Here is a 15662-nt window from a genome sequence, read left to right as displayed (position 1 = left end):
GAGTCCGGGGGACCAGGGATTTAGCTCAGTGGTGCCATGCCTGCCTGGCAAGTGCAAGGTCCTGAGTTCGATCCTTGGTACCCCCCCACCCAAAGATCTGGGGTTGTAGCTCATTGCCAAGACCTTGAGTTCAATCTCCAGAACCAGGGGCACAAAGCTCCAGCAGGAGATAGGTCAAAGTGTTAACTGAAATTACCCCTGGACAGGAGTGACTTTTTTCCTCTCGTTTATATTTTTCTACATTAACTGAATACTGCTTCTGTAATTTGAAAAAAAAATTATTCCAAAGTGCAGCTAATCATTTTTTAATACTGATAAATATTTCTCTGTCTCTCAGTCAGTTCTAGATTGTGCAGGCTGTGAGGCAGGCTCGGGTCCCTGCCCCGCTGGATCCTGGGGTCTGGCCTCGTGCCTGGGATTTAGCAAATGTCTGCTGAATGATTAATGAACATAAATATTGATCCTCGACATTTGGGACCTGTAAACCTAGTTCCATGAGGCTCTGAGGTGATAGGGTTGGACGGAACCCTGGATGGTACCGAATCAGACCTTTCCTGACATGGTACAAGGCTCCGCTTCAGGAGTGAAGCTTAGAATGGGCAACTGCTGGGTGAGTGAGAATAGCTGAAAAGCGCTGTGGACCCACCTGGCATCATCCTCTGAGCCCCCCGCCCCCCAGTTTAACTTCTCATCTTTGCCAGCTGGGAGTACTATGACCTTGGAGAAATGGCTTAACCCCTCTGCACTTCCTTTTTCCCTCACAAGTGCTGAGAAAGTAACACTCATCATTGTGAGAATTCAGTGAGCTCATTCAACCATAAAATACTGTCGTCATCACTGACTTTTATCTGATCACCAAGACCCAGCTCCACCCTCGGCTCCAGGCCTATGAGCAGCAAAAGGGCTTTCTTATCCCCACTTCCTCCCTGTCCCTCACACATAGTCCCTCACTGCCAAGGCACAACAGGGTAGGGGCTGAGCCTTCAGGTTTCATTCCCAGCTGTGATAGAGATGAGACAGAATCTACCTGATAACCCAGGGTAGGTCCTGATCACTTGAAATGTGGCTGGTGTAAATAAGGAACTGAATATTTCATTTAAATTCATTGAAATTTAAAGAGCCACATGTGGCCAGTGGCTACTGTATTGAACAGCACAGTGTTGTAAAATTTCGTCACACTCCCCATGCTAATAACCATTCGCTGCACAACCGTAGGCAAATTATTAAACACCCTTGACCTTCAGTGTTTTTTTCCTTTATGAAATGGGGTTGATGAATAGCCCCTCTCACAAGATTTTCTCATGAGAAACTTAGAAAAGGGACTAGCATCTAAAGAGCACTCAGTAAAAGTTAGCTGTATTTTTTTAACCAAAAGAAGGGCTGTCCCTGCCATGCCTTCCACACGTTTGCAAGCAGATGGAGCACAGGAGAGGTAGTAGCTTGTTAACTACAGAAACAGAAACCACAGCTTAGGGTGGTCAGGTGAAGGGTGTGCCTCCACAAGGGAGCTGATCCTTGTCCTCACAGGGGTGAGGTAGATGGTGGAATCTTGAATTAAATTTCACTTTATGTCCTAATTGTCACAATTGTTTCTCTACCAAAAAAAATTTTTTTTGTTGTTTCAATTAGAAGTGTTAGTACATTAAAGAGTTGGCTCAGTTACTGAGGTGAAAGGGCATTTATACACCACAGCATTGCTAATGTGTAGTTTAGGAATTAAAACTGGTCCCGCTTTGGCTTCCCTTTGGTCATGGAGGAACTAGGTGACTCTGGGCAGGCTCAGAGTCTCATTTCCGTCTTTGAGCTTCAATTTGCTCCTTTATAGATGAAGTTTAAATGAGATAAGTGTATAAGGTGCTTCCTAGTGCCTGGCGCACAGGCCAAGAGCTCAGTAATAGTTCACAATTCTTACCATGATTTTTAAAATTAATAACCAAAATAGAACTTGGTCTTTAGAGAAAAGAACTCTTTCTGAAGCACCAAGGGAAATAAAATGTTGCTGATGTTCCTCCCCAGAAATAGAACGGCTGCTCCTCCTGTGGTGGATTGGAGCAGAACTAGGAAGCCTCAGCACCTGAGGGATCCAGTGGAGGTGGCGAGTCCCTACCTGTGTGGGGGTCCAGCAGGCTTGACAGCTCTTCTTCTAGCAGCCGCTTCACGGAGAGGTCCCCCTCGGGGTCTAGGGGCCCTTCCTCCAGGTCTGGCTCTGCCTGGCCACCAGCCTTGGTCCCTGGGCCGTCTGTGTCCGGGACTGCACTCCTGGGAAGGAAACCAGCCATTCACAAGAGGGGAACTCCCGGTGGGCTTTGCTCATTCATGCCTGCATTCATTTGTCCCCACAGGAAACTGACCACACAACCTGGCCTTTCGAGTCAGACCAGCCTGGATTACGATCCCAGCCTTCCCGCGTACTCTTTCCCCATCTGTAAGATGGGAATAATACATAACATGCACCTCACAGGGTCTTGTAAAGAGACTGTGTAAGTGAGGGGATCAGCGTAGTTCCTGGCCTGGCGTAAGCACTCAGCAAGCAGAAGTGAATGTGAATTCACGGGCACTGTCACTCACCTTTGTCCCTCCCATGCTTTTGCACGGCACTGAGCAAGAGATCAGTAAACTTGAGTCAGTGCAAGGCACCCACCCATCATCAGCCAGGCTGGGCTTTTGTCTGTCCCATTCTCTGCTCTCTCACCAGTGCTGTGCACACAGTAGGTATTTAATAAACACTGTGGAACTGAATTGTAATTGAACATTTCTTCTTCCCCATGTAAGCCAAATCTCACACCAGAAGAGCGGGCCTATGGAGGATTCTGCTGGGTGGGGCACCCTAAAAATGCTCCTGTCTACCACCTGTCTCCTACTGGCTCCACCCTAACCCCTCCATCTCAGGGAGCCTCACTGCAGCAGATGCGAAGGCTCCCTGAGGGCTTTAAGGCTTAGGAGTCCATCCTGGTTGTAGTCCCCCAACCACGTGGACATTTCTGCTGCTAGGAAGAGGCTGGTGGGAGGTGACAGCTAGGGTTTTTTGAGCTATGAGCCTCATGCCATGCAAGGTTCATGTGCTGTCTCACTCTAATCTTTCACACATGTGAGGGATTCTCTTGTCACCAAATAAGAAAACTAAGACTTGGAAAGATTTTGCAGCCCAAGGTCCCCATGGATTAAGCAAAAAGCAAGAATTCAAATCCAGGCCAGTGTGACTCTAGAATGTGTGTACTGTTCAGGCTCAGAAAAGGATTCCCCGAAATGAAGGCCTCAGAAGGAAAGTTTCTCTCTGACCTCCACCCTTGTTCTTCTCTGGCTTGTTTTTCATTTCCTCCAAGGCAAGCCATAGAAACTAGAGTTCCTCTTTCCCAAGGCAGATCATAGAAATCAGATCCTCCTTTCCTCAAAGGTGGCCATAAAAGCCAAAAACATTAGCCTTGATTTTTCCTCACCTTTTGGTGTAAGAGTTGGCCGCACAGAAATTCTGACCTACCTTGTTTGGTTTTAGGTCAAAAGATCCCCCTTCCAGAAAGGGTCCTGCCCCACACCTGGAAGGAAGGAATGCTACACAGAGGCCAAGACAAAGCTGAACAGACTGAGAGTTTCCTCCTTACTCTATTTCCATTAGCTCATACGCTTTCCATCCAATCACATTTCACACAGCTGTCCCTGATTTATTGAAGGTAAGCATAAACACAGTTTGCCCTGCATCTTTGGGTGTTCAATCTGAAGTCTCCTATGTCACATAAAACTATGATCAAAAAATTGTTCTGTGGCTTTTCTTCTGTTAATCTATGGCTAGTTTATATCAGCAGATTCAAATTTTGAAACTTCAGGGCTGAGGATTTAGCTCAGAGGCACCCTGTGCCTGCCTTGTAAGCACAAGGTTCTGAGTTCCATCCCTGGTACCAAAAGGAAAAAAAAAAAAAAGGAAACTTCAGAGAAAATTTGAAGTTCCCTACAGTACTCACCCCTGCTGTACAGTACCTCTCACCATCCTTGCCAGAAAGAAGCTACAAGTTATCAGGACAAAAGCACTAAAGTAGGGGTCAGAAGCTCTGAGAGCTGGTCTCAGCTTTGCCATTCACTTGCTATGACCTTGAGTGAAGTCACTTGAAGGAGGAAGGACTTAGAAGTGCTTGTGCACCTGCCAAGGGCCAGGAACTGGGATATTTAGAAAACATTTGATCATTACATTCTTACCTCATCACGACAAGAGAGGTGGCATGGCCTCCATTTTACAAATGGAGAAACTGAGTCCTAAGAGATTATCTGAGTGGCTCAAGTTTACAGTTTGGATGAATCAAACTGGGAGCCTCCATTTATCCATCTGTATTGAGAAATTAGATCCTATGTCCTCTGGAGTTCTCTGAAAGTCTACAACTGCCTAAAGGGGCACATCCACAGGTCCCCATCCATGTATGCTATGTTTGTGGGTTGAGAGAAAGAAAGGTGAAAGTTACAGATTTTAAGCCAATCTTTAGCACCTCTGTAATCAGGGGAGAAATATTTAGAGCTCAGGAGGAAATAATTTCCATAGGGACTCTGGGTCCTGTAAATACTGTAAATACAGCAGCCCCAGGACTCAGGACCCTGCCTGCTAGTTCACCCAGGGACCAATGTCGAGGATATACATGCTCTTCCTCCCTCACTGAGGCTGTGTGGGTTCAGGGTGCCCCCCAAGACTTGTGTGGAGGCTACGTGCTGCTTACCTGCCGCCGCCAGGCTTGGCCAAGTACTTATTTCCCCGGTGGTTCGGTTTGGGCTGAAATTGGCCCTGATGCAGCAAGGACAGCAGCTGGGAGATTTGCTACAAGACAGGAAAAATCTGTTGACTCCACACAATTCCGACCCAGCACACTTCCTCACCGGATGTTTCCTTCAACACTGGTGCTTTCTTTTTATAGTCTTTCCTCTGGCTTCAGATGTTTGTGTGATCAGATGGGGGATGGTTTCTGGTGATGGAGACAGGGACCTGGAGCTCAGATCCCCCGCTGCGCCATGTCGCCCAGGACCTGGTCGTCAGATGGAGGACAGGGTGGGAGCCCTACGAGCCCTGCCCCTCGTGCTCACTCCCCCGAGTGACCTGCTCCTAGTCTACTCTGTGGATGGAGTGAAAAAGGCATTTCCTGATCATAAAGGCATTATTACTTAGATAAGGATTGTCCTCAAGAATTATTTTCCCCTTTTTGCAATATTTGAACACTCTGGCCAAATTATGTGGACCAGATGTGAGACTTTGCAGAGAAGGCAAAACGGTGTCATTTAATCATTCATTTGTTCACCCTTTCATTCATCAAACAGAGATGTAATAAGTGGCTGTTTGGGCCAGGAGCGATGCTTGCTGCAGGAATAAGAATGAGGAAGAGATTCTATAGCTGCACTCAGAGCTCATGGCCTGCCCATCAGGAAGCAGGGAAGTGTGGTTACAACAGGGGACTGTGTCTGAGTGTTAGAAAAGGATGGGGTGCTTAGGAGCAGAGGAGGCCCCCTCAAATGCAAGTTAGAACAGGGAGGAAGTGTGTGGGGGTGAGTGGTACTGGGGGAAGTTTATTCATTTCTTGTATTTATTTTCTTTTGAGACAGGGCTCTTACTCTGTTGCCCAGGCTGGCCTTGAACTCCTGGGCTCAAGTGTCCCCTTGCCTTAGCCTCCCACATAGCTGGGATTGTAGCCACACCACTGTGACCTTCTCTCCTTCATTTCAACAGATGTCTCTTGTGCTCCTACCACATGCCTGGAAGCTCTGCTCAGACTCAAGACTGATCAGGACTTGCGAAGGTAGATGGAAAGTGTGGTCTGGCTAAGGGGTGAGAGGGCTGCATGCAGGGGCACTGCCAGCCAAAAGGCTGGAGAAAGGGGCGAAATGGATGAGTTCTCAGTGCCTCCCCTTCAGAGCCTTGTGAGAAAGAGGCAACAGACCAGGTCCTAGAAGACTGAGTTTTAGTTCAAGGCCATTTCTAACGTGTTGTAAGACACCAGGCAGAGTTTTAGACTACTCAGGCCTCAGTTTCCTCATCGCTTATCTCTAAAGTGATGCTAGCTTTCTTCAAAGAATTGTCAGTGTTAATTAGATGCTTTTAAATAGTTAAGTCTTTGTGAATACAGAGTTTAGGTTGATACTCTTAGAAATACTTCCTTTACCTCCTAGCCCAACCTCATCCCCCTCTAGGGAGGCCCAGAAGTGCCAACCTCAGAGGACTTTTGGAAGAGGAGGGCACTGGGGACTGGAGTTTCACTGGGACTTGAGTAGGTCACATCTTCCTTGCCAGCCTCAGAGCAGATCCCACCTGCCAGCCCAGGCCCAGAAATCCTCATAAGGCAACTGCTACCCTCTGCTCAGTGACACTCAGCAAAGTTCCTGCGTGCCAAGCTCTGTGTTGAATGTGCCCGTTAGGGTCACTCCATAGGAAGAACTCAGACTGGGTTCAGTCAGATTCAGGTTCATGTTCTAAATCTGTTCCTGTCCTAGTCCCCGGCTACATGTTCTGAGCCTCAGTTTCCTTAACAGTAAAAATAAACACATAAATAAATAAACAGTAATGAGACCCAGACCCCATGACAGGCGCCCAGTAACTGTCTGGTGGTATAGGAAAAGATGGGTGACACTCGTTTTCTACAGATGGAACCTGATGCTCACGGGCTGCATAGCAATTGGAGCTGGACCCTGAACTCAAGATGTGACTCCACTGGGTGCTGCGCTGCTGCCAGGACGTGAGCATTGAGCATCTTAGTCTCTTACCTTCAAGTTCATGCCAAGTGGGCACCTTTCCTTCCATCACCCAGTGCTCTCACCCACACTGCCTGCTCTCTGCTGTCCTTTCTGCCAGCACCCAGCACAGTGTTTGGCGCAAAGGGTTCGTCCAGAAAGCATTTGATGAAATAAGGGATGGATGGATGGATGGATGAAGAGATAGAGGGCTCCAGCTTCAGGGAGCCCAGGGCATGATTGCTAAGAAAACAACTGAGCCCTCTCCAGGTGGCTTCCTGCAAAGGGAGTATGGGAAGGAAACTCTGTCCTTGCTCCACAGGAAACCTGAGCCGGTGGCCTGGCCAAACAGAAGAGTGCTGTGAGCAGACAGCCTGGCACGGGGAAAGCACCGTCCCTGAAAGGATTCCCCATTTATGTCTGGTGAATCCCGTTACGCGGCAGCTTGCCATTCATCACCCTATTTAATCCAGGTAGACACGGGGTAAGTCTGGCACTGCAATCCTTGTTTTATAGATTTAAAAAAAATGAGGGTCTGCTGTTAAAGGACTTGCCCAAGGTTGCCTGGCTCCTAAGAGGCTGTGTTGAACGTTAAACTCAGATCTGCCCAATTCCAAAGTTATACAGTTCTTTCTGTTGCTGATCCTGCAGCACCAGCTAGTAAGCGTTTGGGGTCAAATGCAGTCCTAGAGGCTGGGGGCAGTGGTGTCCAGGCTGACCTGTTTCCTAAGGAGTGGGCCAAGAGGCAGTGAGGGCAGGGAGAGAGCAGGGATGTAGGAGTAAAGTTTTGCTGAGCACTGACCATATGCCAGATGCACTGTTCTGCTGGCATTAAGAGCATTGACTCATTTTATCTTTAAGAAAACTTGGGAGATGGGTGCTGTGAACGTGGACATCTTCAACAAAGAGGTTGTGTAATAGCTGTGAGTAACAGCTACGAGGAAGTCGAACCAGGATTCAGACCCCGGCAACCTGCTCCTGAGCTTGTATTCATAATCACTACATTTTGTGTCTACTTGTGCCAGGGACTGTGAACAAGTGCATTATAGAAATTAATGGATTTTAAAAAAGAGAAAAATTAACTGATCAAATCCCCAGGACAACTCTCTGAGGCAGAAACTCTTACCATCATTCCTAATTTAACATTCAGGAAATGAAGTCTCAGAGACAGTAAGTAATTTGCTCAGGATCACACAGTGAAGATCTGTTGACCCTGGAATCTTTGCTACTCACAGAAAGAATTCATTATAAAGTGCTCGGGGAGCCTAATGAAGGAATGTAAGGAAGACGAGCGGAGCAGGGGTGTTTGATGCTGTTGGCAGTAATCCAGGGGTGACCAGAGAAAGAGCTGCCCATGCCCGAGGTACCTGGACTGGCGGAGAATCCACAGTGATCTCCTCCACGGGGTTCCGCTCTGCAAAGGCAGCCACGGACAGCCGGACCAGGCTCCGTAGAATCTGCTGGGGGCTCGATTCTTTCTCAGGGGACACTTTGCCGTGGAGATGCCGCTGCCGCCTCAGGGTTGCCGTGGAGGCTGGTGGGCTCTGTGGCACCGCCTCGCCGCTCTGCTCTCCAGGCAGCCTTCCTGTGGGGCTGCCCTTCAGGGGCCTTGCTCGTGCCTGACCTGGGGTGGGTGGGGACTCCAGAAGATTCAGGTTCTCCCGGGAGGCATTCCTCTGCCTGGGGTGGTTGAAAAGGAGGTTGACAGTGTCCTGCAGCTCTCGGCTCTCTGCCAGGGCTCCCTGGTTGCCTTGGTTACGAAGGGTCCGATACAGGGTAGGTGTGAGGTGAAAGGGAGCCTGCAGGCAGGGGTCCCAGCCTGCTTCCGTCATTGTTTCCTCGCCTGCATCCTTGTGGGACTGCCCGACTTGGCCAGGTTCATCTGCCTGGCCCCTGAGCATAGGCACCAAATGGATGTCCGCCTTCTGAATGTGTTTCTGGGGCCTTCTGGGTTGCTGGTGGTAGGTGGACTCAGCTTCCCGACAGTTGTAGGCCCTGTTGTCTTTTTTCTCTGTCCGGCAGATGGACATGAACAGAACCAAGATCAACCCAAAGATGGCCAGCAGTACAGCCAGGCAAATCACCATCAGCACTGATGTACTCAGGACCCTGGGGTCATGAACAGCATCCCTCAGGTGGTCAACACTGGTGACAAACATGACCCTCAAAAGGGCTTGGGTCTGCAAGGAAGGGCTGCCCTGGTCCTCTACCACTATCTCTAGCTCCCACTCACTCCCTATGAGGCTGCTGCCATTGGTGATATTGATGAATAGCTGCCCCAGGTCGGGGCTAAGGCCAAAGAGATGGGCCTCGTTCCCACTTCGAATGCTATAATGGAGCTCTCCATTTGCCCCAGAGTCTGCATCTTTTGCCACAATTGTCACCAACAGGAATGGCCGGGAACTGTGAGTGGTCAGTGGAAGTGTATCAGCACCTACTGGATCTAAACCATTGGGAGTCTCGATGGGCACCAGAAGGTGACCTGTGGAGGAATTTACAAGCACCATGACGCTGGCTTTTCCATTGCTGAGTACGGGATGAATCACCTCTGGGGCATTATCATTGGCGTCCAAGAGGCTGATCCACACAGAGATGCTGGATGCAAGTTGGGGTTGACCTCTGTCCTCTGCTATCACCTGGAGCTCAAAGCTGGGCATCTCTTCGTAATCCAGTGACCTCTGAGCAGTGACCACTCCTGTGTCTGGGTCAATCGCTACTAAGTGAGAAACTGGGGAGTCTTGGATTCGGTATGATATTTCTCCATTAATGCCCAAGTCTGCATCATGAGCCTTGATGGTGATGAGATGAAGAGAAGGTAGGTTGTTTTCCCGAGTGGAGACCTCGTACCAGTTCTTCTCGAACACAGGTGCGTTGTCATTGGCATCACTGATCTGAATGTTGAGCTGTTTCTTGGCTGATAAGGGGTGGGCTCCTTGGTCCTGGGCTAACAGAGTAAGGGTGTATTTGGGCCATTGTTCTCTGTCCAGTGTGGCATTGGTTAGCAGCATGTATGTGTTGCCGTTAGTCCTTTTCAGCCTGAAGTGGTCCAAATCTTGATTCAGCCAACAGTGGACCAGACCATTCTTTCCTGAGTCTAAGTCATCTGCCATGACAAGGGCAATAAAACTGTCCTTGGGAAGAGCTTCAGACACCAGTGACGACAGGGAGGCCCATGTGATGCGGATGCTTGGGGCGTTGTCGTTGACATCCAGAACCTTGATGAAGACTTTGCAATAGGCTGGGATGGAATTGGGACCCAGGTCCCGTGCCTGGACATCCACCTCATAGGCAGGATTCTTCTCATAGTCTAGGGGTTGGCGTAGAGTGACCTGGCCTGTCTTAGCATTGACACCGAAAGTGTGCAATACCTCTGGAGGCATGTGCTTGCCAAGGAAGAACTCTACTTCCCCGTTGGGGCCTTGGTCAGGGTCTGTGGCAGTCAGGTTTATGAGGAGAGTGCCAGGGGCAGCATCTTCTCGGATTTGTAGTTCTAGGGAACTCACAGCAAACACAGGACTATTGTCATTGGAATCCAGCACATTGACCTTGATCAAGCTAGTGCCTGACCTGGGGGGGTTCCCACTGTCAAAGGCAGTCAACACCAGATCAAAAAATGAGTGGACTTCCCGGTCCAACTCCTTCGACACCACAAGTTCTGCATGTTTGGTCTCATTAGGCCCCACAATGACATCCAGGGCAAAGTGCTCGCTGGGGGCCAGGCTGTAGGAGTACACAGTGTTGGGGCCAGTATCTGGGTCAGAGGCTCTGTCCAGAGGGATCCGCGTGTGTAGAGAGGCGCTCTCAGAGATTTCCAGCTCCTGCTCCCCTTTGGGAAACTGTGGCTGGTGGTCATTGATGTCCAGCACTTGGATCTCCACATGGATCAGAGCCAGCTCCTCCTTTACAAGCACGTCCAAGGAAAGCAGGCAGGGATCCTGCTGCTGGCATAGGTCCTCTCTATCTAGCCGCCTCGCAGTGCTGATCAGGCCGTCCTCCCTGCCGACCTGAATGGGGAGTGCCTGAGGCAGCTGCAAGACCTGGAAGGTAGCTCTCACCGGCCCGGACCTTTCATCCTGAGCCAATTCCCAGGACAGCTTCCCTATCACTGTGCCAGATGGCACTTCCTCTCTCACTTGGTATTTCACCGTGAGAGTGGCTACCTCCTGACAGTCCCCTGAAAGGAACAAGTAGCCACCTGGCCCCAAAATCCCCAGCAGAAACTGCAGAAGTGGTATCATGCTTACCGCCGGATTCAGAAACCGCTAGAGCTCTTCAGGGTCTGGGCAAGTCCTCCAGTGTTTCCTGGATGGCTTAATTAGCCCTGTTCTCTTACCCCCAGGCCGGGAGACACAACTTCGTCCCATAATTAGAAGATGGTGGTGGAACAAGTAGGACTCCCAGGCAAGGCCATCTTCACGGAAGCTATCTGAGAGGTCCAAGTACCAATGAAGTAAAATCGCCAGTTCGCAGTAGCAGTGATGGGCGAGAGCTGGTCCAAGAGAGACTTGACCCAGAAGAGCAGGATGTGGGGATCTAATTTCCAAATAGTTACTAGACTGGGGAAACAGAGAAGCAGCTTTTTCCTATGGAAACCCCACCTACAGGAAAAGGGAGGGCTGTGAATTTCAATGCCAATTAGAGAAAGAGCATTTCCTGTGAAGCTGAGTGGCCTGTTGCTGAGGAGGATGAGGAGAGGATGAGGCCAGGGCCTCCCGGACAGTCCAGATGGGAAGGTGCTGTCCACACAGCAAGGCTGCTGCTGAGGGACAAGCGACTCTCCACAGCCAGTGAGCAGAGAACTTGAGCTGCTGCCTGTCTCTTCCCTTCCTCACCTCTGTTTCTGTCTTTTTGCCATATTCCTCCTCCCATTCTGGTCTTTTTCCCACATTTATTTATCTCTGTCTTGACTTTGCCCTGAATACCCATGTTTGTCTCTCTAGGAAGCGGCCGTCATGAACAGAGCAGCCATCAGAGCTAAACTGCATGGGTTCAAATCCTGACTCTGACTATTATTAGTAGCCGGGTCATTTGAGACCAGTCACTTAACCTCTCTGGACCTCCATTACCTCATTTTCAGAGTGGGCCTGAGGATAAGAATAACAGACCTCTCAGCGGAAATCGTGAGGTTTAAATGAAGTGATGCATGAAGGGCCTTGGCCTAAGCCTGGCCCTGAATCACAAGCAGTGATGTTATTGTTGGGGTCGGTGTTGTCATCTGCACACCTTGTGGCTGCAGCTGGCTCTTGCTCTGGCCCCGGGGCAGCCCTTGCCCGCAGTGACCTACGAGCATGCCCATGGCCTTGGTTCCAGAAGCTGTGAGGACCTGTCTGACCCAACTTGTAAATCCCCTCCCCGTGCCCTTCCGCCCCGTCCCTGAGGCCTATTGTTCTCTGCATCTGGTCCAGCCTGAGTCCCTGTCTGGGGAACCCCCCACCGCTGCTCCTCTGGCTTGGAGACTTTTACACATTTCCCGCTCCCACACCTTCCTCTCCCTTTCATCTAAGTCTTTCCCTCCCTTCCTCCAATTCTCTCCCTACTTCTGTTCATAACAGAACCCCACAAAAAGCAGCTCCCTTGCTGCTCCCAGGCAGGGCCCTAGATGTTTCCGAGTGTGGCTTCTTCACAGCGGAGAGGTCCAGGGAGGAGGTGATGGCCAGCTTGCTCAGGTGGCCTTTGAGGTGGTCTTGTTGCCTCTCACTCTTCTCTTCAGTATGTTGCTCCCAATATCCTTCCAGCCTTACGCACCACCTCAAGGAGGATTCCAGAGGTGGTAAAGGATTTGAGGTGCTGGGAATTAAGGCCAGTTTCCCCAGATGTGTGTTTGCAGTTGGTCCCAGGGGCCACAAGTTACACCAGGCAGGGCTTGTTGGCACGGAGGCCCATGGCCCAGGACTGGAGAGTCTGAAGAACGGCCATCGGTCTTCCCTCCAGCTCCCTCTGTCTCTCATCCTCTATTTCCTTTCACCCTGTATCCATCCTATATTCCACCTTTTCCCACCCATTTCACTGAAACCGCCGAATCATAGCAAGGAGTCTGAATCCACGAAGTCTGAGGCTTGGGTGGCTTTGGGGACCAACAGGCCCTCACACACTTTGTGACACTGCACAGGTGGCCTGACCTCGGAGGGCCTCACTCTTCTCTGGAGTGTGGTGTCACCCATCCCAGGAGTTTAAGGTAAAGAGAAATGATACTTACACATAAAGGGCCCAGTGCAGGTCCTGGCGTGGAGAAAGCATGTCAGGACTGTGACTGACCTTTTCTCACCTTCTAGGTAATGCCCCATATGCAAGCAGCAATGATGGCCATGCGTTTGCCCTGTCCTTTTTTTCCTTTGCTTTGGCCGGGAATCGTGTTTCCCAGGTTTCCCTCTTCCCAAGTTTGACAAGGTGCTTCCAGTGCTGTGAGGAGCAGGTGGCCCCTTGGAGTGAGTGCAGGACCGCAGTGGGAACTTACTGCCCTCTAGTGACCAACAGAGTGTGTGACAGCCTCATTGTCTGGTCTTCCTTTATCCTTTGTACCAGGCAGGTACCTCTGTTCCTAACCCTAATCCTAGCCCCAAACCCCTAAAAGGCTGCTGGTCTCGATGGGGGTGGGGGAAATGAAAGAAACAAGCTCAGGGCAGCAGTTCTGGCTTCCTACCTGGAGGTCTGGGAGGCTCCTCCTGGAGGGTGCACACTGAATCCTGGGGGACATTGAGGAGTCATCCAGGGGAAGGTGGGTGGACAGGGAAAAGGCAAAGCAGGGTAAGGGCAGAGCGAGCAACAGCCTGAGGTGGGTGATCTGGTCCCTTGCAGTTTGCGGGGAAGGAAGATGGGACTGGGGACAAAACCAGGAGTCATCAGATGATGGCGGGCCTGGGTTCCATGCTAAGGATTTAGGACTTGTCTGAAGGGCATGCTTTTGAGAGACTCAGAGTGGGCTAGGAGAACACTATCAACATGCCAGGCTTTGTCCTGAGTGTGTTACCTATGTACGCTAGAGCCACTCTTACAACCAAGCCATCAGGTTGAAGAAGCTGAGCCCAGTCGGTAGGTAACTTGTTCAAGATCATGTAGATTTGCCCTCCAGAGAGCTGTTCCTCTGCACTCTGGAAAACAGCCTGGAAAGAAGCCAACAAGAAGGAGGGAGGCCAGTTGAGCTCTGCAGAGAAGCTTTGATGCAGAAAGCTCTAGTGATGGTAATGTTTTCAGAATGCCATCTGGTGGCCAAAGGCAGAGAAAAGGGCGCCAGAGGTACAGAGTACAGATGGGGGACAGGCACTTAAACAGGGAACGCTCATAGACCAGTGCTGTGCACAAGGACACAACGGAAGGAGTTACACATGGATGACAACAGTATCTCTTAATGGTTAGCCTAATTGTGGACCAGTGCCCCAGAAGCAAAGAAAGGACTTCAAGATTTTACCTGTGTCATTGGTACTCTTGATAAGACAGTGTTATATATGACATGCGTATATGATATTTATATGTAACAAAATGTTACCTTTGTCACATACAGTATGTGTTTATTTGTATGCATATGTGTTGTGTTGTCTTGACTGGGACCATGGATACAAAAAATGGACTCAACTCGGAAGAAAGTGTGAATTTGGACTTCATGAGTTGTCTCTTTTGTTTGTTGGGTTTTTTTTTTCTTTTTTTTTTTTTTGGTACTGGGGATTGAACTCGGGTCCTTGCTCTTGCGAGGCAGGTGGCAACAAGTCATTTTTATTGTGTGTTTGTTTTAGTCAAGTTAAGAAGATAGCATTTTAAGACTTCAAAGCTAGAAAACGAGGCACTGGACTTTCTACAGGTGATCACCTCTGAGGACATGGTCTCCATTTAGTTGTTTTCTCTTCTCTCTTCTGGCTGCAGGGCTCTGTTGACCTTCAGTAGCAACATGTCAGGAGGTAAGTGGAGTTGTCACTAGAGTTTGTCTGGCAAGGCTTCATTTCCCTGAGTTTGAAAGGTGAGTTTGAAGGAGCAGAAGTAGTATTCTGAAATTGGTTTGAAATAACTGAGGAGAGCCTCCTGCAAGTCTTAAGTATGTTTTAAAAGAGGACAGAATTGGTGCTGGTGCTTTTAGGCCTTTCTCACCCCAGCCTTCAGATTGCTGGTACGCTAACCCTTAGCCATCAGGAAGGACTGAAAGATGAAGTGGGAAGGATGAAGTCAAAGGATTTTTTCAAAAGATCTTGGCTGGTCTTGGACTGGGGATGTACCTCAGTGTTTGCATAGCATGCATGAGACCCTGGAATTCATCACTGGCAATACAAAAACAAAAGAGCAAAAAAGCCAAAAAACAAAAAAGCAAATGTCTGTAGTTTTGAGGTACTTTGTGGGGTCTTATAAATAAGATGTGATTCTGCCCCTTTGGGGACTCCTAGGCCAGCTGGATAAAGGTCAAGATCACTGTCCCACTCCTGCGAATGTCCTGCTGGACTGGCTGCCCACTCTCAGGGCTCAGGGCTCCCAGCCTGGCTCCCCATGAATCTGCCCAGCAGCTGCCACAGAACCACACCAAGGCAGCCACGAGAAGCAGCATCCTCAGGATATTTCCAGTCAGGAAGGTGGCAGGACTATCCAAGGTCAGCCCCGTTTTTCAACAAGACCATGTTAAAGCTAGAACCAGTATGTCCAGGAATCTTGACCAGGACATTTGGCTGAATGCTCTGGGTTACCTGCATGGTACTTTGTGGACTTTGTTGGGACAGGTGACAGATGTCCACTTCCATGAAATGACACCTCTTTCTGGGCCTTATGCAGAAAGAAGAGTGAAATGTGCAAGGAGAAACTTGTCATGAATTAGAACTTTTCAAGATATAAAAATACTTCCTGTCTTGGTTAAGAATGGTAGTTCTACGGGCCGGGGCTTAGCTCAGTGGTTTCGCTGCTTGACTTGCAAGCACAAGGGCCTGAGTTCAATCCCTGGTACCAAAAATAATAATAATAATAATAGTAATAATAATAATAATAATAATAATAATAAT

General features: G+C 49.4%; 1 protein-coding gene and 1 long non-coding RNA gene across 8 annotated transcripts in view; one reads left to right on the top strand and one right to left on the bottom strand.

The window, feature by feature from the left end:
- Positions 1-11222, bottom strand: part of Pcdh12 (protocadherin 12) — a 16280-nt gene extending 5058 nt beyond the window's left edge. The window contains exons 1-3 of the mRNA XM_010613882.3: positions 8061-11222; positions 4698-4795; positions 2108-2259 (exon numbers count right to left, since the gene is read on the bottom strand). Of these exons, the coding sequence (XP_010612184.1) occupies positions 2108-2259; positions 4698-4795; positions 8061-10931 (3121 nt within the window). The 5' untranslated portion in view covers positions 10932-11222. The remainder of the gene's footprint in view (positions 1-2107; positions 2260-4697; positions 4796-8060) is intronic.
- Positions 81-15662, top strand: part of LOC104855101 — a 17937-nt gene continuing 2355 nt past the window's right edge. For 3 of the 7 annotated variants that reach the window (XR_004518428.1, XR_004518427.1, XR_004518426.1), the window contains exons 1-7: positions 2123-2198; positions 3494-3668; positions 5696-5765; positions 6607-6698; positions 7016-7177; positions 8716-9508; positions 14548-14582. This is a non-coding gene — a long non-coding RNA (uncharacterized LOC104855101). Of the gene's footprint in view, positions 611-2016; positions 2199-3493; positions 3669-5695; positions 5766-6606; positions 6699-7015; positions 7178-8715; positions 9509-14547; positions 14583-15662 lie in introns of those variants that run through there. The other 4 variants (XR_004518429.1, XR_004518430.1, XR_004518424.1 and 1 more) reach the window with 4 other exon arrangements.

The sequence above is a fragment of the Fukomys damarensis genome, unplaced genomic scaffold, assembly GCF_012274545.1.
Source record: "Fukomys damarensis isolate Sample0158 unplaced genomic scaffold, DMR_v1.0_HiC HiC_scaffold_3, whole genome shotgun sequence".
In the NCBI taxonomy this organism is placed as follows: domain Eukaryota; kingdom Metazoa; phylum Chordata; class Mammalia; order Rodentia; family Bathyergidae; genus Fukomys; species Fukomys damarensis.
This window is presented reverse-complemented; position numbering and strand designations above follow the sequence as displayed.